The sequence below is a fragment of the Mugil cephalus genome, chromosome 16 (assembly GCF_022458985.1).
Source record: "Mugil cephalus isolate CIBA_MC_2020 chromosome 16, CIBA_Mcephalus_1.1, whole genome shotgun sequence".
Classification (NCBI taxonomy): Eukaryota; Metazoa; Chordata; class Actinopteri; order Mugiliformes; family Mugilidae; genus Mugil; species Mugil cephalus.
In genome coordinates this window covers 18,761,134-18,784,307 of record NC_061785.1, presented here as the reverse complement: position 1 = coordinate 18,784,307, position 23,174 = coordinate 18,761,134, and the positions used below count along the sequence as shown (strand labels likewise).

The window sequence follows — 23,174 nt, the reverse complement described above, 5'->3', positions numbered from 1 at the left end:
GTTTCCTTTGTAAAAGATCAAAACAAATTAGATTAAATGGATGGTTTGCTTTTCTATCACAATTTATTACAGGCAAATGAGCGTGACACAAAAGAAGTTACAACCCCATTTAACCAGTGAAACCATTTTAAATGTGTTTTATTGTATGAACTTTACAATGTATAGAAACAATGTAATTCACTATCTAATATACCAATAGAAATGGTCTCATAGGTTATCAAAAATAGATGCAAAATAATTTACAAAGATATAAGTTTTGACACTGTCAGGATATGTACATGTAATACACTGAATTAAAAAAATACATTGTACCAAATGCATGTAAATCACTAAGCTGACCTGGGGATAAATCTATGATGAAGCTCAGAGCTAAATGTGGCTCCAAGGCCAAAACCGAATGAATCACTCTGCTCAGAAACTCCTGTAACATTTTTACCCTGTTCTGTAGCTGATACATGTTCAGGGTTATTTATTTATTATCCTTCTGCAGAGCATTGTGACCCATTGTAAGTCCATTATCTCCATTAACATGCGTTAATTTCTACCCTAATATCTTTCATGTAGTTTTTCGTGGGTCAAATCAGTTTTCTGTGGTAATAGACTCAAGTTAAACGCAATAATGAGTTTGCTCCCATTTGCTGTGCTGTTTTAACAAAGACAACTCTGACGCATCACATGTTGGTGTACAAAACCAACTACACAGTCTTTTCCGGTGCGATTAAGTGCTGACTATATCGATATGTATAGTTTAATTTCTGGAAGAATCACTTAAGACACATTTAAATCCTCCTCCACTTCATCCTCCTCCTTCACACTGTGTCTGCGGTCACTATATCCCATGGGTAAACCCATCTCTTTCTGCAGGGCGTCTAGACTGGCCTGACTAATGTAGTACCTAACGTTCTGAGATGGCAACAGTTTCTGGAGCTCCTCCAGCTTATGGTAGGCCTGAAACAGAAATATGAACAAGGCAGAGAGGTTAATATCCAAAGTCATATTATAGTTTATTCTGATAAATCTGGTAATTCAGACCAAGGGAACGCATTCAAATTAAAGATGTTAGAAAAAAAATGACAGTCACCACTTTTAAGTTGCCTTGCTGACAGTGATGCTCGACCAGGAAACCAAATGCATCTCCAATCCTGACAGCAGGGTCCAGCTGTGGCTCCTCTAACAGGGACTCACATAGCCGCACTGCCTCCACAGCATCGTCAGAATACAGCCTGCAGGCAACATGAACATGAGAGACACCCAAAAAAACTGCAAAAAATATGAGCTTGTATATTTTTTTGACATATTTAGAAAAGCAAATATTTTTCCTTTTTTTTTTTTTTTTTAAATAGTGCCCAAAGACAGAGGTGATACACTCAAACAAAAAATGTTTTAGAAAACAGTTGTGGATGTTGATGAGTTGGGCAAGGCATTCATGTTCTGATTACTTGAAATAAATTCTTCCACAATACCAAGAAAATCATCACAGTGGTTGCCTTCATATACTGTGTGATGCTTGTATCTGTAAGAACTGCAGCTAAGTCCAAAAAAGGGACATAGGACATATTTACATTTTCTCATGACTATTTGCCTATTCTTACCTGCGTATGTGGACAAACTTCTTGATTAGAGCGACCTTATGCTGCAGGTCAGCCAGTCTTACTTCCTGTTGTCCGGTTGAAGCGTCCTTTGATTTTGAAAGACACTTGGCAGCTTCAGTCAAAGCATCCAGAGCCTTTTCATAGTTCTGATAATCATCGATCTCCACCTTAATAGCAGTAACAAAATAGATATACTTCAGATTTCAGCAAAATAACATTACTCAAATTATCATGGCTTTTTAAGTCAGCAAGTCAAGCATTCTTCACTTCATGGATTATTTTAGAAAACTATTGTATCTAGAAACTGTTAGTTTAATACGAAGATTCAGCAATAATTGTTAATCTATCAAAACATTTATAAATGAAGATTTTAAAATTAAGGAATTCCCTCCAAAATGTCAACAGTCAAGTCATAATCTTAAAAGTATTCATGAAAACCACCATAAAATTAACTGATGTTTTGTGTCACCTGAGCACAAGCTTCATAGAAGCCAGCCAGCAGATCCAGTGCCCTGCCTTTAGTGTAGAAACCAATGATGGTCTTTAAGATCTCTGGATTTTTACGCCAGTCCAGAGACTGAAGATAGTTGGCAGCCATGATGAAAAGCTCTTTCTGACGACAAACGTTGGCAAAGAATACTATTTTCTCTGTGTCACCTGACTTCAGTAGGGCCCTCATTGCCTGTTTAAAAAAAATAAAAAAGAGTTCAGAGTCATATTCTTACCTGGGATGAATGTGTATTAATGTGTTTGGATTAGAACATATGACATCAGGGTAACACCACATTATTACCTTGAGTTTGTTGCCTGCCTGCGTGTATTTTTTCGTGGCCAAATGATAATTGCCCTGACGCATGCAGCAGTCTGCTATCTTCTCCAGCAGTTCCTTGCGGGCCTCTTCGGACAAGTCTTTTGAGTCAGTTACAGTCATTTGCTCAGCCAGATCCTCTGTGATAGTCAGATTCTGGGTCACACACAGCTCCAAGGCCTGATGGTACTGAGAACAAACGCAAATGTGAAGACACACATAAAGTAAGTAAGCATAAATAGTAAACCTGTGTGTAGGTAGGTGATAATGTGACAGGTACCTTCTTGGCTGCTACCAGTAACTCCACAGCCTTCTCATACTGGGAATGTGTGATGAAGAAGTCGGAGCAGCGAGCGAGGAGGGCCGGGTCAGAGTTCTCATCCAGATCCTCTGCAATCAGCTGAAGTGCAGAGAACTGTTGGGTAGCAAAGGCCAGCTCTAGAGCCTTGGAGACATAACCAGCCTACAAGACAGGAGTGAAAACAAGACATGCTGCGTTTTTATCTCTTCACAGTGCTGTGGTCAGAGTCTGCTGTCTTCACTTTAATATTGCTTGGTTTGAATATCTGGTAAAATATCGCCCCCTTGTGGAAGGACTTAAAACGCTTCAATCCAAACAAGTCATTCAGAAAGACATTTGTAGCTGACCTTGTGGTAGAGTGAGACAGCTCGGTCCATATGGGTGCCTTTCTCCTCATAGTAACAGGCAGCCTCCATCATGTCCTCTGGGTTACTGAGCAGAGCCAGGTTCATCAGCTGGTCGTCCAGACCGTTCTCCTGGTCCAACACAAATCAAGAAATTACTTAGTTTCATAGTTTCTTGTTTCTTAAATATGCTTGTTGGTGGGTGGAAAGATTGTACTTTACCTTACAAAGTCGTATAGCATTATTGTAGGCCTGGGCTCGGGTGTAGAAATGGACTGCTTGTTTGATGTCGTCATGGCCCTCATAATGTCTGGCCAGGTGGTAAGATGCTGCTCTGTCACCCGTATCATTGGCTATCTCAGATGCCTGGTACATCAATCAAAGCATTATCACAACAATGAAAGTAAAGGCTCCTCTCATCTGGGTATTTTAGTCACTGCATGAGTAACATACAGTTAAATCAAAAATAGACTACATTAGTCATCAGTCACTGCTAATCATGGCAGTACATACCTGTATGTCAAGTGCAAATAATGAGACTTAAATTGCAATTTAAGCAGATAAACCATACATTTACTGAGTATATCTGCAAGTAAGGAGCGTTAAAGTAAAATGAACTGTATTTCTTTTAAATGAAATACTTTCACCTGTCTAACCTAATACAAACAGTGTCACCTTCTGAATGTTCCCCATGTAGCAGTGGACTCGAACCAGGGAGAGGTAATCCTGAGCACACTCATAGAAGTGCAGTGCTGAATCCATGTCTGACTGGCTCTCCAGATACTGGGCCCACCACTTATAGATGTTCCTGGATTGAGAAGATGATATGTCCGATGTTTCACTGTAACTTAGTGTGTGCACACAGTATTAATGTTCTTTTTACAATCAAGCCTGGACTTACTTGTCTTTCATTTTGTTAACGTAAATCGCTAGAGATGACGTATCATCCTGGAGCATTCTTGGCACCTCGACCCTGTGTGTGTCTGATTTCTCATAACTGCAACAAAAAAAGCTAATACTCAACATCTTTTTTTCAAGTACAAATATTGTAATTAATATAAAATCGAACATTCTCTCATACTAAACAAGGGCCAGTGTCTTGTCGCCCATGGACTCCAGATATTTGGCATAATTGTAGTAGGTGGTGCGCAGATGGATGCGATCGTGACTTTCTGCCGTTTCCAAAGCCAGCTGCCATTGGCCAGAAGCCTGGTAGAAATTGTTCAGCAGGTCATAGCGTTGACAGCACTTGTACAACTTTTCTGCATCTTCCTGTTAGAAGACAGGAAAAGATGATGGAAAGATAAATGCTTTAGGTTTGGAAAGTCCCCTGGTCAGTGTGTGGTGAAATGCTCAGACCTAAAAAGAGGATGTGCTATTTGTGGCCAAAGGATGTGGAGGGACTACACATTATTTATGAAAAACATGGGAAAAAAAAAAAAAAAAGTTTCTGCAAATAGATTTTTATGAACTGAACTTTTCTGCCCACGTTTGTTTCCAATGGGTTTAAAAAATGTGCACAATCCTGACTGTAAGTGAGTCGTGACTTATCGCTCATTTACTTAAAAATACTAATATTGATAATATCTTACCAGCATGCCAAGCTGAATGGCCAACATAGCCACTTGGGCTTCTGGTTCAGGCTCAGTCTCCGCCTCCTTCAGTGCTTTTGCTGCCCTGGCATTTCCCATATTCCCAAGGCACACGCGTGCCACATCCATCCGGCGGGTTTTCACACACATCCGTGCCATGTTTTCCCATACTGCTTTACTACAGAGAACAGAGAAATGTCTTGTTTGTGAGGGTGATGTCTGGCTTACACTGATACTATGTTACTAATCAACAGCTGTGCACATGTACATGTACATCAGATAAGAGATTTCCTGTTTGAAAATTATGAAGTTTTATTTGTGAAAAACTGTCTGGTTATTTGTGGTTCAGATTTAAGTTTATATCAAGACAGGGTTACACAGTTAAAAAGCATGTGAAAATGATGACCAATCAGACCAAAATGAATACCTCCTATACGCTGATAAGTATAACAAATGAGTAAATAAGATAGGGTGTATGACTTTAAACTTAAAGCAAGAGGCGTGTTTTTCATTCCCATTCCTTCCTTTCTTTCCTTTTGTCTTGCTGACGTAAATCAACTCCCTTTACTTCAGCTTCAGTTCCAAATTTAAGATTCCACAGCCATCTGGTCTCTATTTGGATCCCCTCCCTCCTTCTTGCTTTAGCTGATACAGATGTGGGCTGTTTATTAAAGTCAAGCAACAGGAAATACCCCAAATCTTTAGGGGCCTCGCTATAAGCGGGAGGCCAAGTGAAAACGAAAAAAGCAAGGATAGCGAGGGTCAGCCAAAATCTGACTCCATATGGTTACAGAAACGCAAGGCTAAAAACAAAAAGTGAGGTATTTAAAAATGATGGGAAAAGCCGAGCTGGTTGCACCCAGGGCGGCAAGATCTAGAGAGCCAGAAAAGGAAAGACAAGAGAAGGAACAGGTCTACATTTGGCCCCTCTTCCCATCCTCTTTTCCTCTCAGGAAACGCATCCTGTTGCTGGCCGACTGTGGCAGCTAATATGTTTGTTGCGCACGAGAGAAAGAGAGAGAGAAGTTTAGCGAACGCCTCCTGGTCTCCAGACAAAAGAATACACCGCACAGTGACGTCTGAGAGGGGGGTATTTTGGACATTCTCTCACACAAACACGCACACACATATTTAAAGTGATCAAGAAGGAGGGAGCCGCGTGCCTGAAGCTCGTTGCGAACTGATGCCTCGGACTACGATGAACAGAAACTCCCCCACATTTCAACTCTGACCTCAAGGATTTGCAGAGAGAGAGAGAGAGAGAGAAAGAGAAAGAGAAGTGGAGAAGATAGAAAGAAGCAGAGAGGGGTGGGTTTGAGGACTTGTTGTTCCAGTTGGGCAGCAGGGGCTCTACAAGTAGAGAGAGTCTTGAGTAGCCTAAGCAAAGGCACCAACGTACCAGCTCCTAGCAACACAGACCGGAGAATCCATGCTTTACTCATCTGTACTCCTCTGAAAGCAATGTGGCTTTGCTGAAGAAAAAAAAAGAAAAGAAAAACAATCTACTGCCTACACAGAAAAACCAGCTGCACACAGAAGTCAGACAAGGGCAAAAAGCAAAGCACTGACGAAAGGAAAAGAAAATAAAGTACAAAAATACAGCCAATATCAAGCGAGGACCGAGACCAAGAGTCAAGCTGCAGTCAGCCGGAGCCAGTGGAATGGACCTAGGTGTCAGCTGGATTAATCCCCACGTACCCACACTGCTGGCTGAGGAGGAGGGCTGAGGATCTGCTGCAACGACATCCAACTCCTGAATGAGGATGAATGGAGATGTTCTTTAGCTAAGCCTTAAAACAACACTCTTGCCAATTCCACCTCTGTGTGAGCTGGAACAACAAAAGTGAGCAGCTGGAAGAAGAGGAGAGCGTGGTGGTGGAGGAGGTGGAGAGGAGCCGGGGGGCCCAGGGCACCGCTGCTGGCCCGGGGGAGAGGCGAGGGAGCCGGCGGCGCACTGAGGACGAACAGGAGCCGGAGGAGGGACGCGGCGGAGGGGGAGAGGTGGCGGGTGCCGGGCGTCGCATGGCCGTGCAAAGACTGGTGGCGGCAGCGGTGGCGGTAGCCCTGCTGTCCCTGGTCCTAAACAATGTTGCAGCCTTCACACCCAGCTGGGTTCTGCAGGCTCTGGAGGACGGACGTAAGCGGAGCGTGGGACTGTGGAAGATGTGCCCCACTGGTGGGGAAAAGGGCCGTGACGACCTACAGGCTGGAAGAAGGGTCCAAGGAACACAGAGGCACTGCGAAAGCCTCGGATGGGGCTCTGAGTACGCAGGCTACCAAGAATCCCGCAGCACAGTCAAATGTAAGTCCTTACTGTTACTTTAGGTTTAAGTAGTACCCTGGGTATACAGCATAAGTACCCTGCGTCATGTAGTAGTGAGTGGCAGTTGTTTTTCTCCATGTCAAAACACACAGCAGAAGAATTTCACTGTCAGGGGCACTAGCAGGTTAATTGATATGCACATCCATGAATCATTTAAGTTAATCTAATGCATTAGTGTAAATATTAGCCCATGCCAAGAGTCTACACTATTATGTATGTCATTTAAAATCTTAAGGTCATTTTATTGACAACTAGAGTATTTGAATAGACATCCAAGCAGAGGCAGAGTTGTGAGGGCTTTATGTGCTTTACTAGATTTGGCTCCATTGAGAAATTGCCATTGAAGAACAAGTCTGGGAAATGCTGAACTTTCATTGGCCAGCTTTGCTTGGCACAGTGGGCGATGCTGCCTACTGATGTAAAACAAAGAAGTGCCTCACCATTCATAATAAACCATAACAAAGAATTACTACCCTGCTAAATGTGTACACTCTATGTGTGCACTTCAAGGTTCAGTTTAGTTTAGAGATAAACTTATTTAATTTTTTTCTAGCCTTTTGTGCACGTCCAATTAACACATTCATATGACAGGGCCAGGGATATGACACAACTTCTTCTTCTTCTGGTCCCTCAAGTGCAGTTTAACATGATGCGAGCCTGTAACCTGATGGCGACAGTGGCCCTGACTGCCGGTCAGCTGATCTTCCTTCTAGGCCTGATGGAGCTGCCCTTCATCACACAGGAATCTCAGTGGTGGGAGGAGGCCATCGCTGCACTCTTCCAGCTAGCCAGTGAGTACCAGCCTTCCTACTGCTTATTTGTTTAAAACGCCTTACATCAAGTCTATCAGACAATCTGTGGTCAAAACATTCAGACACAGAAAGATGGAAAACCCAGATAGTGCAGGACAAAGTTCACAAAGTCTCTGGCAGAGTGCAATAAAATGAGGCTTAAATACAGGGGGCTAGACTGGCTGTTATTCCAATACTAAAGATTAGCTCTAAGCCTTAAATACCGCAGGAAGTCACTTAGCTAGCTCCCAGAGAGAAGCAAATATGTATTGTATTTATGTAAGTAAAACTAAACTTTGTTTTGTTTGAAAAAAGTACATGGTAGAAAATATTTCCACAGGATGCAAGTTCATAGTAAATGTAGCTTATTCAGAAAAAGTGCATAAAAAGTGCATATTGAATCTACTTATTTACGTATGGTGCAAGCCGCCATGTTTCTTTTTTTTTTTTTAATATAAGGTAAGACAAAATTACTAAAATCAAATCAAACAGACCAACCATACTAATAAAGGAGATATGATAAACTTTAAAACACACATGCTCAAGATTATATGAATAATTAGACTTAGACAGAAATTAGTCCAGTTATTGAAACAAAACCCCTCCTCTCTCCGCTACTAGCACCCACCAATCTATCCATTCAGCTATGCAACATTAAGAGCAGGGTGGCATGGCCTGTCCCAGTGCCCCTGCTGAGGAAGTGTGCTGAGTTGTGTTGTGTGCAGTGGTCGCTCAGCTGCTTGGTATCAGAGCACCATGAAGGGGGTCTGTGCTGGGTCTAAAATTAGTCCTAGACCAGAATCCATGGGCCAGAGCTGCAGCGGGCCAGGGAGCGACTGTCGGGCGCCAGGATATCCCTGCTCAGGACGAGGAAATGTCTGTGACTACCTGTTATGCAAACCCCTGAGCTGAAGAAGGAAAAAGAGGGGAGGGAGAATGGACGGGAAAGACAGTTTTCGACAGGGACTGTGTGTTTGTGTGTGCGCTGGTGGGAGGGGATTATGTGCATACATGTTTGTGTATGTTAGTTTGTGTGTTGTGATTGTGTGTTTATAGTGTGCTTCGGTAGAGAAATGTCCTGTGGCACACATGACAGCAGGGTGGGAATTGCCTCTGTCTAGATAAGCTGTCCGAGCTTTTATGTGCGTGTTTACAAAATGTCCAAGAACAGCAGCAGCGAACACAGTATCTCATTTTATCATTAGTGCATTCTGCACGCATTGCAGCAGGAATGATGGCTTTTATCTAAAGACCTTGGTTAGAGGATTCAGACCCACCCACGGTTAATGAATCACACCACCAGCCAAATACCACTGACCAGGGACTCATCTTTTTTCTTTTACAGTGCGTGTATTCTTATTCTAATTGCTTACTTATTATTACATATTTTTATGGCATACATTGCTCTTTGTTCTGAACGCTGGTACACTTTGAGTAGGAGCTGCTGTAATGAAAAGTAATTTCCCCTTGGGATTAATTAAGCCATTCTGATTCTGATCTCACTGAAACTTGATTAATAAAGACAGACACAAAATAGACGGACATCCTAGTGCCTGACACTAAAAATAATTCTGCTCTCTGGAAAAATGTCATCTTTCAGTTTTACTCTCTTACCATATATAGTCAACAATGCTGCTGAGTAACGAGATGGAATGCACACAACCACAAATGGCAAAATGGGTATGGTTAGTATGTGTATAAGCAGAATTACACAGGGAAAGACGAGTCTCCATTATCCTGAATTTGCTTTTCACTATCCCCTGTAAAGTTTCATCTCTTGTGAATTTGAATAAACTAAAGAAGAACAGTTCGTCCGAACTCAAGGATTTTAGCCTCTTCCGAGTGGCCAGTCAGTCTGATGAAGTGTAACGGAGAAGTTTTCCATAATTGTTTATTCTTGACTAGCAGTAATAGCTAAGGTAAAGAACGGATTCATCCTTGAGCATCTGGTCAATACAGACACAAGACTCAAGATAATTCAACACAGTTGAACACTGGATATTTATCGATATTAACCATCTTAGTTTTCCCATGAGCATATGCTAACATTTGCAATTCTCGCTACACACAATACATCTAGTACATCAATGGACTATTGTGCGTCACTGAGATTCTTCCCTTGATGTGTTATCCCTTTGATGAATGCAACAAACTGTAAGCTATTACGAGGGCTTCTTTTGACCAATGGGGATAGCTGTAGTAAATTATATGGGAATCCATTCAATACTTGTTGAGAAACTCCTGCTAATGTGGCCAGTGTGGTGACAATACAACCAAGCCACGCTGCTAGAACAATAGAAATGCCAGATCCAGTTGTCTGAGTATCTCAAATTGGAGAGTGTACTCTCTTAGTTTCATTGTCTTTTTTTGTCTAATAGTAGATATTTTTGGTTTTGGACTGTTGGTTGGACAAAACTTAAAAAATAAAAAATCCTAAATAATTGACTGTGAAACACCTTAAACAAATAATTAAGAAAACATTAATCACATTAATTGCTGAAAAGAGACACAGCACAATTTCTGTACATGGATCAGACAACAGTGACTTTTTTTTCATTGAATTTAAAGTTTGAGTAAAAGATCCGGTGAGTTTAAAACCTCTACAACTCAGCAATTCCCTCCCAGACCGAGTGAGTGAAAGTCAGTGAATGAGCTTCAGTTTTGAATGAATGGAGATATTTTTACCCATCGCTCTCTTTCTCTGGAATGTTTTCCTTTTCAGACGTGCCAAAACTCTCCTCAGTTGCAAGTTGTGAGTGTGCGGAATAACAATATTAAGCTCCACAGAGTGATATCGAAACAGCGTTGGTCGGTCAGGGCTAAAAGCACAATACTGGCCATTTAACCCCTGGGGACAACAGAGGAATGTGCTCTGTGAATGGACACAGCTGTAACATGTTAAATGACAACACGCCCCAGATCACTTCACTCTGAGACGCAGTTTCATTTACTTTGATTTTAGGCTTTGATTTTGAATTTTTGGGCTCAACTTCAAATATTCTGGGTGATAAGATGGTGGTAAAGATTTGAAAAACACATCCATTCAGACTGGTTGTTCTTAATCAGATGTGTTTCTTTTGAGATTAAAACAGGGTGCTTACTAACTGAATGGAAAGCAGAGGGGCCGGATAACATTTCCAAGACCTAACCAAGACTCTGTGACAGATTGTGTCAAATGTCCCGCAAATTTATTAACCTCGAAGCTCAGGGTGTGGTGAGCATGGAAGGAAGGAAGGATGGAAAGAGGAAGAAGGGGAAGGAAGCTTGAGAGATACGTCTATGCCAAAAAAGAGGTTCACACAGCCCACCCTGGCTGAAACCTGGACAGGAGATTATTCATGTCTTGGATAAGGAGCCAGACAGGTTAAACATGAACAAACTGAGCAAACAGTTGCATTCTTAAGTGTACACACAGCGGTAGACACGCAATGATATGCAGACACAATTATCCACATCCTCACTTAAAACAATGACGACCAGTTTTCTGTAGAAGTAGAGCGAGAAATAAAAATGACCTCCCCCCTGCTGGTGCCATATACTGTTTCAGGAAACTGACTGATTCATATCCTAAAGTACTAACATCCCTATTTCCAGGGATTATTTTTGGTCCCTGTATTTATGCCATTGTGGATCGGGCATGCTTTCAGACATGTATTATTGTTGGACTATTGAATGGCTCTAGACCACACTTCAATGCAGCGAAAGAGAAATCGACAGAGGAATGCTCAAACAGCATTGATTTCTTAGATGTCTCCAATGGTGAAGAATGAGGAAAGGTGTGGGCTATGGAGACACTGAATAATGCTGATAATGTCAATAAAACAAAGATCAAAGAAACAGCATGAAGCCAAGGGCTGAGGCTTTCTACCTTCGCATGCAAACAGGAGTACCTCATGGCGTGAGTCAAACTATCGTGAATCAAAGAAATCAGGAGATAAAAGGCTCACAAATATATGCTCTCAAAGGCCTTCCGACTGCATATTCAAGCTCCGATATTTTTATGCCATTGAGAACTTTAATCTGGAGATCTCAGAAGGTCTTCCTAGGAGGAAACAGATTTCCCAATTCAAAGGCCCCACACAGAGCTCCCGCTGAAATACACGGCTGCAGGGATGGACGTCCAATTGTCAGCATGTGAGAGTTCAAAAAGCCACTAAGTTTCTTTAAGTTCACTTTCGGACATGTAGTCTTTACTTTATCTTTAAAATGGGGTTTGACATTGTGAACAAGATAAGAAAGCATCTAATAGTCATGGTTTTTAGCCACGCTAGTGGTGTCTTTTATCAAATATCGAGGTCATTTTGTGTTTAATTAATTGTAGGCTAAGATGGTGAATGTAATAATATGTCATGCTTATAGTCATGGTGACAGGACTTAGCTCTCAAACATCTGTTTCTAAATGCACACTCACAGATGTCTATATTCACTCGTTTTATCTCCAAGAACTGACCTTTCACTGTGAATATTTCTCAAACAATTATTATTATTATGAAAAGTAATGCTGCTTAAACATCTTCTAAGCATTTTGAAATGTATTTCACTGAAGCCTCTCTTCATGCTGAGATGTTGCTAATTGTCACTGTGTCTACCACACAGGTTTTGTGCTGGTGATTGGACTCGTGACCTTCTACAGGATTGGGCCCTACACACACCTGTCCTACTCCTGTTACTTGGACATAGCTGCTTGCCTTCTGGCCACCATGGCTGCAGCCATGCTCATCTGGAACATTTTACACCGCCGCGATGACTGCCTCACACCTCCAGTTATAATCATCAGATCACTGGCGTCACCTTTTCATCCACGGCTAGACAATGATTACGTGGAGTCACCTTGTTGAGACATGGAACCTCACATCCCAGGCCAATAAGGAGCGACAGTGACAAGACAGAGATTTTAACCAGTTGTGTTTTTGTTCCAGCTAAGTGCCTAAAATTTGACTCTCAAGACAAGGTGACATTACTCTGGATCTACAACAGCTGGACTAACATGTAACTTCAATTACATTAAATTTCTCCCACTTGTTTTCCTAAAGTTATCAGAATGATTTTGCTGTCTAGTGCACAGAAGTCACATATTTAAGTAAAACTAATGTATAAAGCAGCCCCAAAGTTCCATTCATATACAGTGTGATGTATCGAATGGTCATGCTTGTGGTGAGTTAAGTGTTAGCTGGTATGGAATTTGGACTGTCTTGTACAAAACCTTCTTGTGAAGAAAGATCAAGCTGGAACTTGACCTTTTTATAAATGCGCACTTATTAAATGGTCTCCTGCATAATTATAAATTGGAAAGAATGCAAGATGTTGAAATTATAATACCAGAATACCTCATATTTTTCTCCATTCTTTCAAAGCATATTAAAATTTTAATACATATTAATATTAATGATATATGTTACAGTAAAGTAGATAAACTAACAAGGTGAAAGCAGAAGAGTCGGTGACATTTTTTTTTGCGCTTGATCAAATTATTTAATTTCAGAAGATCCAATGGCAATCACCTAGCAAAACACAACAAGGTATACTCTCACTCTGTGAGTCATTGCTACAGGAATATTTTTACTCTTCAAACAAGTAAAATAAATTGGATGGAAACTGACATTTTAATCAGTTGTTGTTAAATGAATGGGAACAACTACTTTGCCAATGTACTGCAGTTTTTAGATAACATGCACATTTCACAGCTTAAGTTCATTTTTTTGATGCTTTCCATATGAAACTGCTCGCTTGTGGTACATACTGTATACTTAAATTAATATAATATAAAATAATAGAATAGTGCTTTCGTAACTAGTTGCATTACTGTGATCATATCATACTTTTGCAAAGATCTCCTGGCTATATGTAGGTCATGGGGCACAGTAAAATAATAATATATCAAATTCAATAAATTCATTGCTAAACATTCAAATACAGTGGTTGTTGTTGTTGTTGTTACTATCTAACTTTCAAGAGTAATTTTGGCATATAATACAGAAGTACAACAGAGCTTGTGGAAATTTTTATCACATTAATATTATTGACATGGTGTTTGTCAAAGTGCCACCACATCAGCGTCATAACATATTTGCTCAATTTTCATAATTTTAGAATAAAAATGACAAAGACGGGTTTTCTGTGTATCTGTGGATTTGCATTCAAGCAGATTCTTTCCACTATTTTTGTTTTTAACACAGTCTAGTACCTTTTTCAGTTAATTTTTTGAACATCTCTCTTGTATGCAAGGAGCAGCATCTAACACATCACCTGCCTATGAAGGTAAGGAAAGTGTGAAATCTACGGATGACCACTGATGATCACTTTTCATTGTTCAAAACCAACACTGATCCTTATGTACCAGCTAATGTCGGTGCCAATTTGATATACTTTTATCTGTTGTGTCAAGTTTGTGGTGTGGTGTGGTGTTTATGGTGTGCTTAAAACAACTTCACACATTTGACATGATGACAAGTCTCACTCATGTTGTAACTACTACTGACATGACATAACTGTATCTACCCAACCCCTTATCCCAGTATCGGTCTGAAAACATTACCACGTATCAGATCAGTGAATCCTGGGTATTGACACATGTTCATTCTAAGCACAGACAGGATGGCCATCTAACTGAAATATAATTTATCATTAATACTGTCATGTATAAACCACTGGTTATATAAAATAATGCTTTTTATTCCGCTGTGATATTATTCGTTTTCAAATTTTCAAGAATGTCCAGTACTAAAAACACATCTTGATGTACATGCCCACATTTGGGAAAGTGTGAGGGAGAGTGTTAGAGATGCTAAGACTTAGGTGTTGTGCCTTACAGCTATAAACTCAAAGAAACGAAAGACTATGTTGAATTTTGATAGATTTACATCTCAGCAATGCAAAATGTGTTCTTATTTAAAATAAACTGACTGTTAGTGTAGAGGTAGAAGAATTTTACATTCCGAGACTACTATCATTATACACGGATGTGGCATTACATTAAAACCACTGACAGGAGTAAGTAAAAATAACACTGAGCATCTTGTGACTTCAGTGTTCTGCTGGGAAACTTTTGGACCTGGCATTTATGAGGATGTCACTTAGATATATATCACCCACCTAGACTAGACCAGACACCCCCACCCCATAGCAATGACACTCCTTGATGGCAGCAGCCATCCCCAGTAGGATGCAGCCTGACACAGACACACACAGAAACACTTTAGGAACACTAAAAAAAAACATAAAGTACAGCACACGGTGTTGACCTGGCCTCCTAATTCACACGATCCCAGACTGATCAAGTATCTGTGGGATGATCCACAGAGGCCCCTCCCCTCAACCCACAGGGCCAAAAGACCCCCACTACCAACATCCTGTTACCAGGACACCCTCAGAAGGCCCATGTCCGTTCTCTGATGAGTCAAAACTATTTTGGAGGCACAAGGGAGACCTGTATTATTAGGAAGATGGTCATAATATTATGCCTGATATGGAGTATACACTATATGCTAATCCAAACCCGCAAGGTGATGCAAATACAGTCCCAATATCCTCTGGGAAGATATTATCATGATTCACAATTCAAATTCTTATGTTTGCTCCAGGTCTGACGGACTGGTAAGAGCGAATGTTTTCATGTCATAAAAACCCGAGGGCATGAGGGTCAAATGTCAAATGCAGAAAATTACGACTAAAACATCATATCTGCGTCAAGGTGAACACTTCCTCTTGTTGTTTTTTTTGTGCCCAGATGGAAATGGGTAGTTTTGCATCTTGCACTGCTAAGGCTAGATAAACCTGCAGCACGTCACCTAAAAGTCAAGGACAACATGAATGAGGGGAAGTAGCACAGCGTGGACTGAATAAGACATTCCAACCTGTATTTGACATGGGGACATTCTGATTGAGAAAATCTGTTGTGGATAAAGTATCTTTCATAATTGTCTCTATTTTCAGGGCTCTTCAGGGCACAGACGTATAGAATATAGAATTATCAGTGCTGCCAGGTTACATTATCAGAGGGAGGTAGTACTCAACAAGACATCCCTGACTTGGCTGAACTGAGCCTTTGATAGACATGTGTGAAACAGGTATAAATGTCTCTTATTACTCCAACAGATATTTCATGATACTGTATAGATAAAATAAGCTTCTGGATATGAAAACCTTTTGTTGATTCATCAGAGAGAAAAGACTCAGAAGATACAGGTTACTGCTGCAGGAAGGATATATTCCTGTGGGTGGAGATATGCGGGAATTGAACACAATACCAATCTTTAAAAAAAAAGAAGCAGCAGTAAAAATAGCCATCAATGAGGAACTTAGTAAAGCTGTCATCACGCCTATTAAATTCTTAGGAATATCCGGCCAGTGGAATGAAATGCTGTGTTCCCATTTGTTTGTTTTTATGCTATTTTCCCATTTACGTAGAGTTTGTACGTGCGAAAGCAACACCGCGGCAGAATTCAGACTGAGTGCCCTGTATCACGTACTCTCCAAAAGATAGTATCACATCACTGTTGGAGTCCCATTTACACACACATCCTTTTCGTGACCTGATTTAACATTTGCGAGGATGGAAAGGGCACTCCTTTCGGACCTAACTGGCAGTGGGACCTTATGTGTGTGACTCAGAACGTGTTTAGAAAAGTACATCCCTTCAGCACACACCCGTACCCTAACAGAAACAGCCACATACTGTATATACACACACTGAAGAGTTCCTTCCCTCTGCACAGACACACAGAAACTCCTTAATCATGTCCTGTGTTGTATAATCTATTTAATATACTCAAATAAAAAAATAAATGTTTCAGCTAATTTATTTTGATTACGGCACAATTAGAGGTAAATTCTGAAACTACGTATTATTAAATGATGCGCATATATGATTTAAAATGTACAAGTGTTTCCAAAGATTGTTGGTGTGTCATATTTTTGCACTTACCACTCAACTGTTAAAATATAAAGATAAAGCTTTCCAAGAGAGCATACATCAAAGTTGAGGTTACAGGACTATTTTGGCTGTTTGGCCTTAACAGTCAAAGGTGCTGAGTGAATTGAGGAGTAAAGAAAGGCAACAATGCCTCGTTTTCTTTAAGAGCAGTTTCCTACAGCTCTCCCACTGCAAACTATTGTGGAGAATTCTGAGTAGAGTCAAGGCTGAGTTAACAATGCTACCACTGTGCGCTCTGCCTTTGAACTAAAGGCCCTGTGGAAAAGACTGGTGGGCGTGTGATGACAGTTGATCAGACAGAGGGATGTGTCCCCCGGCACGTATGCCATCTTGCATGTGTGATCTCTCTGCAAACGCCCTACCTCTTGATGAGCTTGATTGACTTGAAGGCTTCGTCCATGTCGCCAATAGTCAGGTAGAAGCTGAAGTTGAGCATGGCGTCACGCGTGGCCTTCTCACAGTTCTCCAGTCCCACGAAGTCTCTGAGAGGTCGTCTGGACACCATTTGGGGGAATTGGGGCCCTTTTGATAGTTTGGTCTGGTGCGAAGGAGATGAAACCTCCGTTGACCCTGGATCCTTCTCTCCTGGCTGAGGAGTAGAAAATGTAAGATCAGTATGAGTAATCAGTAATTAGTAAGAAGTGAAACATAAAATTTCAAAACCAGGTAAAAACATGAGCAACAAGGGAATGGATATGGGGTGGAGCACAACAGACGACAAAGCATCACAGAACAATTCTACTGATCAAGAGAAGTGCAACAGGAACTGGACACAGGTTACTGGGCTCTAGATATTTCCTGGATGCATTTGTGCAGCTGAAGTTAGGGAACCTGTGTAAAAAAACACCTGTTTAAATGGAGCACAAATGCACGGACGATCACAACAGCTGGAGGTATTAGGGACTTTTGGGGACAGACACTTACTTCCGGTCGAAAGACACCACCCCTCCGAAACACTAGCTGGGGTGTGTCAGGTCAAACACACATAAGAATAAGAATAATGATGTCAAAAGATAAAGAATATATAAATATAAGATATCAACGTGCTAAATGATGTCAAAAGATAACAAATATACATGTATAAATACAAGGCATCAACTTTCCAGTGAGAAATGCCACATCTTTATGTGGCGCACCCAAATGATAAACAACACACAAGCAGAACTCTGTGTGCTTTCTGTCCTCACCTTGCAGCTAAAATAATAGTAGGGCACATCCAGAGCGAGGAGGGATTGCAGGCCTGAAGGTTTGGGGTAGCAGTCTTGTAGGAGGAGCCCATGCTCCTGTGTACTGAAGAGTGTCACCACTAACACATCCGCCTAAGTGGAAAGATGGCATCATACTTTCAAAGTACTTTTAAATGCATTTCAGTACAAAAAAATAAGACTTTTAGTTTTTTACACATGCTATAAGCCATAGGTCTTCAACAGATGTATATTATTTTAATAACTTAACACTGAACACATATAGTAGGTACAGGGTTCATACTTAATCCTGCCATTAGTTTGAGGGTCCTGGGCCTGAAAAACGTTGAAGACCCCTGCTAAAAGCCATATATGTAGTCCCACTGTTGCTCGTTTAGCATGTGTGTATATTATTTTAGCAAAGGCAGAAACAGTAAAAAGCAACAGCTGTTTTAGTGGCATGCATTTCAGTGTTGAGGAGTAGACTTTACCATATCCAAGTAACTGTTTGAAGAGGATTCAGACCCAACTGGCACTGTCTCACAAACAAAAAGGCGAGGTTCACTCTCATCCCAGAAGTGTGATACAGGACACCGACCACTGAGCTCTGTCCCCTGAAGCTGCTGCCTGAAAGACACAGAACAGAAATGTATGGTATACCACATAGGGATTAAATCCCTGCATGAACACATGGAAAACAGACAAAAGAAACTTCAGTTACTTTTCACTTTCTTCTGGCTGTGAGATACCACTGGATGGTCTGCCAGTGAAGAAGTCAAAGTGTGTCACAGTGTCCATCTCAACGTCATAAAAGTACACTTTGTGATCAGGTCGGCCATTAACCTGAGAGGAAAGAGTTACATTCAGTTCAAATGCGCTAATGACATCACATCTACATAGAGGCATTGAATTTAAAGTAAAAGCATCAATCAAGGTTTTAGAAAGGAATGTGAGACAGTATGTTGACCAATCACCTGAGAGATTAGGATGCTGACTTGGCTGCCATTGGCGTTACACTTGACTGACCTCAAGGCTCCCAGATTGGTAATCTGGTCAGCCAGGTTCTTAGCACTGCAGTGAGCTTTGGCATCTCTACAAGACACAGAAAATGTCAACACAGAGACTTTTAACATACGGTAAATGTAACCGGACTTCATCTTGTATTTTATTTGTAACTAGAGCAAACCATCCACACAAATCCAATACCTTCTAGAGAGGTCAAAAACTCTGATGTGAGCCGTGTCTGTGCCAACCACCAGGTAAGACTGACACACACTCAATAGCACAGGGTTTCCCTCTGCCTTGGAGAAGGTTAGAAGCTGCTTCACTGTGCCCTGGAAGGAGAAAAAGAAAAAAAAATAGTCCAACAAAAATCCAAACACTGCTTTTATGTATGTTCATACTTTCTTAAAAAGAAAGTTTCATGTGCGTCTTTTGAAAATATTTGATATGGATAGTGTGTTCTTCATTGGGCAAACAGACCTGTGGTGTACGGATTTGCACTCTGTTTGGTTCTACAGTGTAGAGGTTCTCATCATGTACAGCTACAACGTGGGAATCACAAGAAAATGATCCTGGGAAAATCAATAAGAGAGACTTTAGAGATTGCGGGTGTATAGATATCGTGAAACACTTTACATGGGGAGGCAGGGCAGTGCCACATCAATGCCTGGACTGAACTCAGTGAGTTTGATGAGTGTTGTACCTGTATTGCGTAGAACTGTCCCTGAAAGCTCATACACAGTGACCTGCTTACAATTCCAGATAGTCACCGAGTCCTGTTGGTGTATTGCACAAAACAAGTCACAGTTACATTTATTTAAACATGTCACAGGGCGTTAATAGAGGCCATTATATCTACTCTTACCTTGGTAACACACACTCCTTTAATATGCATATCAGACTGCAGAGCAAGGTGCACTCCTGAATTGAACTGAGCGATGCTGAGTTGTGTTGGGGTAAGCTGCACTGCTGCCACCTGCTGGCTGAAGTGGGCTGACATGACATGCTCCCACAGAATCAGTACTGTCTGTGAATTGTTTGCTGCCAGAAGATTCAGACTGGAGCCCCACTGAAATTGAAGACTTCAATAAACTTTCTCATCTGAATACTACAACTTTATTGTTAAGAATACTATACAAACATACATAATAACAATGGCGAATAAACGATGGTACCTGTAGCTGAGTGAAATTTCCTTCTATTTCAGTGGGTGTCTGTAGCTTCCACTGGGTCCTGGCGTCACCTCTGTTGCTACCAGGCAGCACCACCATCCTCCACATTGCTATTCGCCCACAGGAGGTACCAGCTGCAAGAATTTCTGGGGATTCCACAAAATCATACTGTATGAATGCAATGAGGCTTTTTGAGATCTGCTCAAACACCAGTAACACAATGTTAATCAAGGGGTCTTTTCAGGCTTTAGGAACATGGTAAGGCTCCAACGAAGCAACTTAAAAGTAGGAAATAACATTTAAGAATTCTTTGTGTACTTTTCAATAAATACAGTTACCTTTTCCTGCACAGTATGAAACACAGTTGATCACCTCTTTCCTCTCGAAGCCCAAAGTCTCATCAAGAGACAAAACATAGTTGTCGTCTCTCTCCAGGTCCCACAGCCTAAAACATTGTGAGTGAAATCTGTTACTCAAATTTAAAACTGACATTTATGTGCATACAAATAGTAGGTGTACACTGACCTGATAATAGGCTCTCCTGTGGCTGTAATGAGGAGGCTGTTCTCTGTCCAGACAATGTCTACATTATCTCCTGACCTGCTGCTCAACTTAACCTGTAACAGAATATGTGTTCATAAATAGTTCATAACGTGACATTTTTAATACAGCTTTAGAAATGTATTTTTTTCTTTATAGTTTTGGTGTACCTCCATGAACACCTGTGCTCCACCCTCAGGTCCCAGAGTGTATTGTGATAACATTAGGGTCTCTGTGATCACTGCGAGCGTCTCCCTCTTCTCAATATAGAAGAGTTTCTTAATGGAGCCCTCCACACTGAGAAGTGGGCTTGTTTTACAATGCTCATCCACACTGTGGACTTTACCTATACAAAAGGACAAAAAAAGTTTATATGCAAGTTCTGTTGGAGGAATTGTTGCTATGCAATGTGTCAGAAGAAGAATAAGGTTCAAATACAAAAAGGTTAAAAAAAAAAAAAGGTAAGCCCTTACCATCTGCAGTGCTGACATAGAATGCCAGTCCCTCCTGTGGGCCCATCTTCAGAGGCGCTCCTTTCCAGCTGAACATGTCCAGAGCACTCTCATCTCCACTCACTGATGCCCGAGCAAGCATTTTAACATCACTTTAAAAAGGAGATACTCACTTAAAACAAATTTAAATTTTAAAAATCCAACTATCAGCTGCGCAGCACTCAAATTACAGGGGTTTCATTCCATCTTAATATTAGCACTTAAAACGAAGAAAACACAGCTTACTCTCCAGGGGAGGCGGGTCTGAAGATGCAGCAAGTTAGAGGTTTGTTGTAATCATGCTTTACTAGATGGTTTCCTTGAAGTCGCCCTCTAGCATCTACCTTCCACACTCCCAGAACTCCAATCTGTCAATAAATAATTACACCATATTTATGCAGTAAAAGAAGAATATTTATTCTTGCCACCACCCAAGTATGCCCATATAAATATAATACTTTTTATCACATATGAAGGAACGACCCACTAAGAATGGCTACATCAGTGTGTAAACAACATGTATGTTGTGTGTCTGCGTATTAAGTCACTGCAAACTCACAAGATCACCAGTTACCAAGCGGCTACCAGAGCTACTCCATTCCAGCAGTGTGATGCAGGCTGTGTGTAAGGTGGGCAGGACTGCCTGATCTCCAGACGGGTGTGTCAGCAGCATCACCTCTCCGTTCTCCCAGCCTAGTGCCAACACAGGCTTTGTGGGATGCCAGCGCAGCACTGTGGGATGGTGAGGGCGTTGGACATGACAATTCTCCACGTACTCTCCCTGTATGTGGACAAGAATGCGTATGTACGATTTTATAAGTAGCTGTAGTTGACAGTAAATATTAGAGAGTGCATCCTCAAAGCCCAGTGTTTACCTGCTGCAGGTAGAGATCTACAATGTATCCAACTGCATGGTTGCCTGAAGCCACAGCCAGCACAGGAAGAGCTGAGTGCCAGGTTATTTGAATGGGTGCACCACTGCTTTCAGGGGCCTCAATACGGTGGTCAAAATACACCGCCATGTCCCCAGTGTATCTTTCTGGATGTGAAATAAACAAACAGGAGACGGGAGCTAGGTGGAGCCTGCAGTAGTATGCGTGGTTATTGCTGACTAGCTAATTCATGCTATAAAAGTTTACAACAAAGCAACTCTAAAATTCAATCAAACTTAATTGGAAATGTAGCCTTGAATAGCATCCTGTGATTCACTACCTAACGTAGTATAATTTCACTTTGCATGTAGTTGACTTTGTTTGCTAGTACACGAATTGATATAAATGAACAACGGCTTCGTGTATTGAGACAAAGCTGCGCATACTCATCAGTACTACCTTAACACAATCCGCTAATTAACGTTATGTGAGAAACGGGTGACCTAAGTTAGCTTTGACTAGCAGCTAACATTAGCTAAGCTACATACGCTAGCCAAAGTTAGCGTATAGCTGGACTTCGTTGGGGCAAAACGAAGATAACCGTCCCGTTGGTTTATCGGAGACCCACCTCCGCGTCACTTTCTTCAAATTGTCGCCAACTCGTTTGTTAAAACTCGAAACCAACCACCTTCCTCCCAGTGCTGTTGTCGCTTAGCCTCCTGTGTGAGCATAAAGCGTCTCTACCAGTTGCCCCTGACAACCTCCCATGTCGGACAGGAGGCGGAGTTACGGAAAAAAGCGAAAAAACCCGAGTTGCTGTCTTAGTATGGACGAGATTGATGGAGGCCTGAACCAGAGCAAGCCTTATGTTTGATGTTTCCAGCAGATTTCTTTAACTGTTAGGGGTTATTTAGATCATATTGTAATAATGACAATCATCATCATGTGATATAACAGAAATTAATTATTTTACTGCTTACATTTATTTAGGGTAATTGATGACATCTATTGAAATATAGCATGCAGTGTATTTAGTTGTGCTCTAGATAGGCTGGAATGGACCCAGATTTTAGGTATGAGTTGCATACTGTTGTATTTGTTATTGAGGTGGGAGTAAGTATTTCATATTTATACTGTAGTTCTGGTCACATTTTACAATCAGCCAAACTATATGAACTACATTTCACATTTGTTTGTTGCGTAACAGACAAAACATGAATAATTTAAGAT

At 41.1% G+C, this 23,174-nt stretch overlaps 2 protein-coding genes across 2 annotated transcripts; one reads left to right on the top strand and one right to left on the bottom strand.

Moving 5' to 3' along the window:
* Positions 1–112: 112 nt before the first annotated feature.
* On the bottom strand, positions 113–22,708 carry ift140 (intraflagellar transport 140 homolog (Chlamydomonas)). Its single transcript, XM_047609062.1, has 30 exons — positions 22,573–22,708; positions 21,948–22,111; positions 21,632–21,853; positions 21,319–21,440; positions 21,055–21,185; positions 20,752–20,927; positions 20,567–20,658; positions 20,380–20,486; positions 20,045–20,187; positions 19,735–19,938; positions 19,573–19,645; positions 19,350–19,441; positions 19,074–19,201; positions 18,842–18,959; positions 18,589–18,710; positions 18,359–18,494; positions 17,871–18,002; positions 17,046–17,272; positions 4,638–4,815; positions 4,127–4,317; positions 3,947–4,042; positions 3,721–3,853; positions 3,268–3,411; positions 3,049–3,177; positions 2,681–2,863; positions 2,386–2,589; positions 2,062–2,274; positions 1,593–1,759; positions 1,082–1,223; positions 113–948 (listed from the first exon to the last, which is right to left on the bottom strand). The coding sequence occupies exons 2-30, from the start codon at positions 22,092–22,094 to the stop codon at positions 769–771; spliced, it is 4,332 nt and encodes a 1,443-aa protein (XP_047465018.1). The 5' UTR covers positions 22,095–22,111; positions 22,573–22,708; the 3' UTR covers positions 113–768.
* Positions 5,650–13,662, top strand: tmem204 (transmembrane protein 204). The gene is made up of 3 exons (XM_047609063.1): positions 5,650–6,939; positions 7,596–7,751; positions 12,348–13,662. Exons 1-3 carry the CDS (start codon positions 6,660–6,662, stop codon positions 12,587–12,589), a joined length of 678 nt encoding a protein of 225 aa, XP_047465019.1. The 5' UTR covers positions 5,650–6,659; the 3' UTR covers positions 12,590–13,662.
* Positions 22,709–23,174: the final 466 nt, after the last annotated feature.

Excerpts from the sequence above, each read along its gene's own strand:
- tmem204 (XM_047609063.1), top strand. The coding sequence starts at position 6,660 with ATGGCCGTGCAAAGACTGGTGGCGGCAGCGGTGGCGGTAGCCCTGCTG. Across the intron at positions 6,940-7,595 it reads ATCCCGCAGCACAGTCAAAT|TGCAGTTTAACATGATGCGA; the intron begins GTAAGTCCTTAC and ends TGGTCCCTCAAG. Across the intron at positions 7,752-12,347 it reads TGCACTCTTCCAGCTAGCCA|GTTTTGTGCTGGTGATTGGA; the intron begins GTGAGTACCAGC and ends TCTACCACACAG.
- ift140 (XM_047609062.1), bottom strand. The coding sequence starts at position 22,094 with ATGGCGGTGTATTTTGACCACCGTATTGAGGCCCCTGAAAGCAGTGGT. Across the intron at positions 20,487-20,566 it reads ACAGGAGAGCCTATTATCAG|GCTGTGGGACCTGGAGAGAG; the intron begins GTCAGTGTACAC and ends ACAATGTTTTAG. Across the intron at positions 1,224-1,592 it reads AAGTTTGTCCACATACGCAG|GCTGTATTCTGACGATGCTG; the intron begins GTAAGAATAGGC and ends TGTTGCCTGCAG.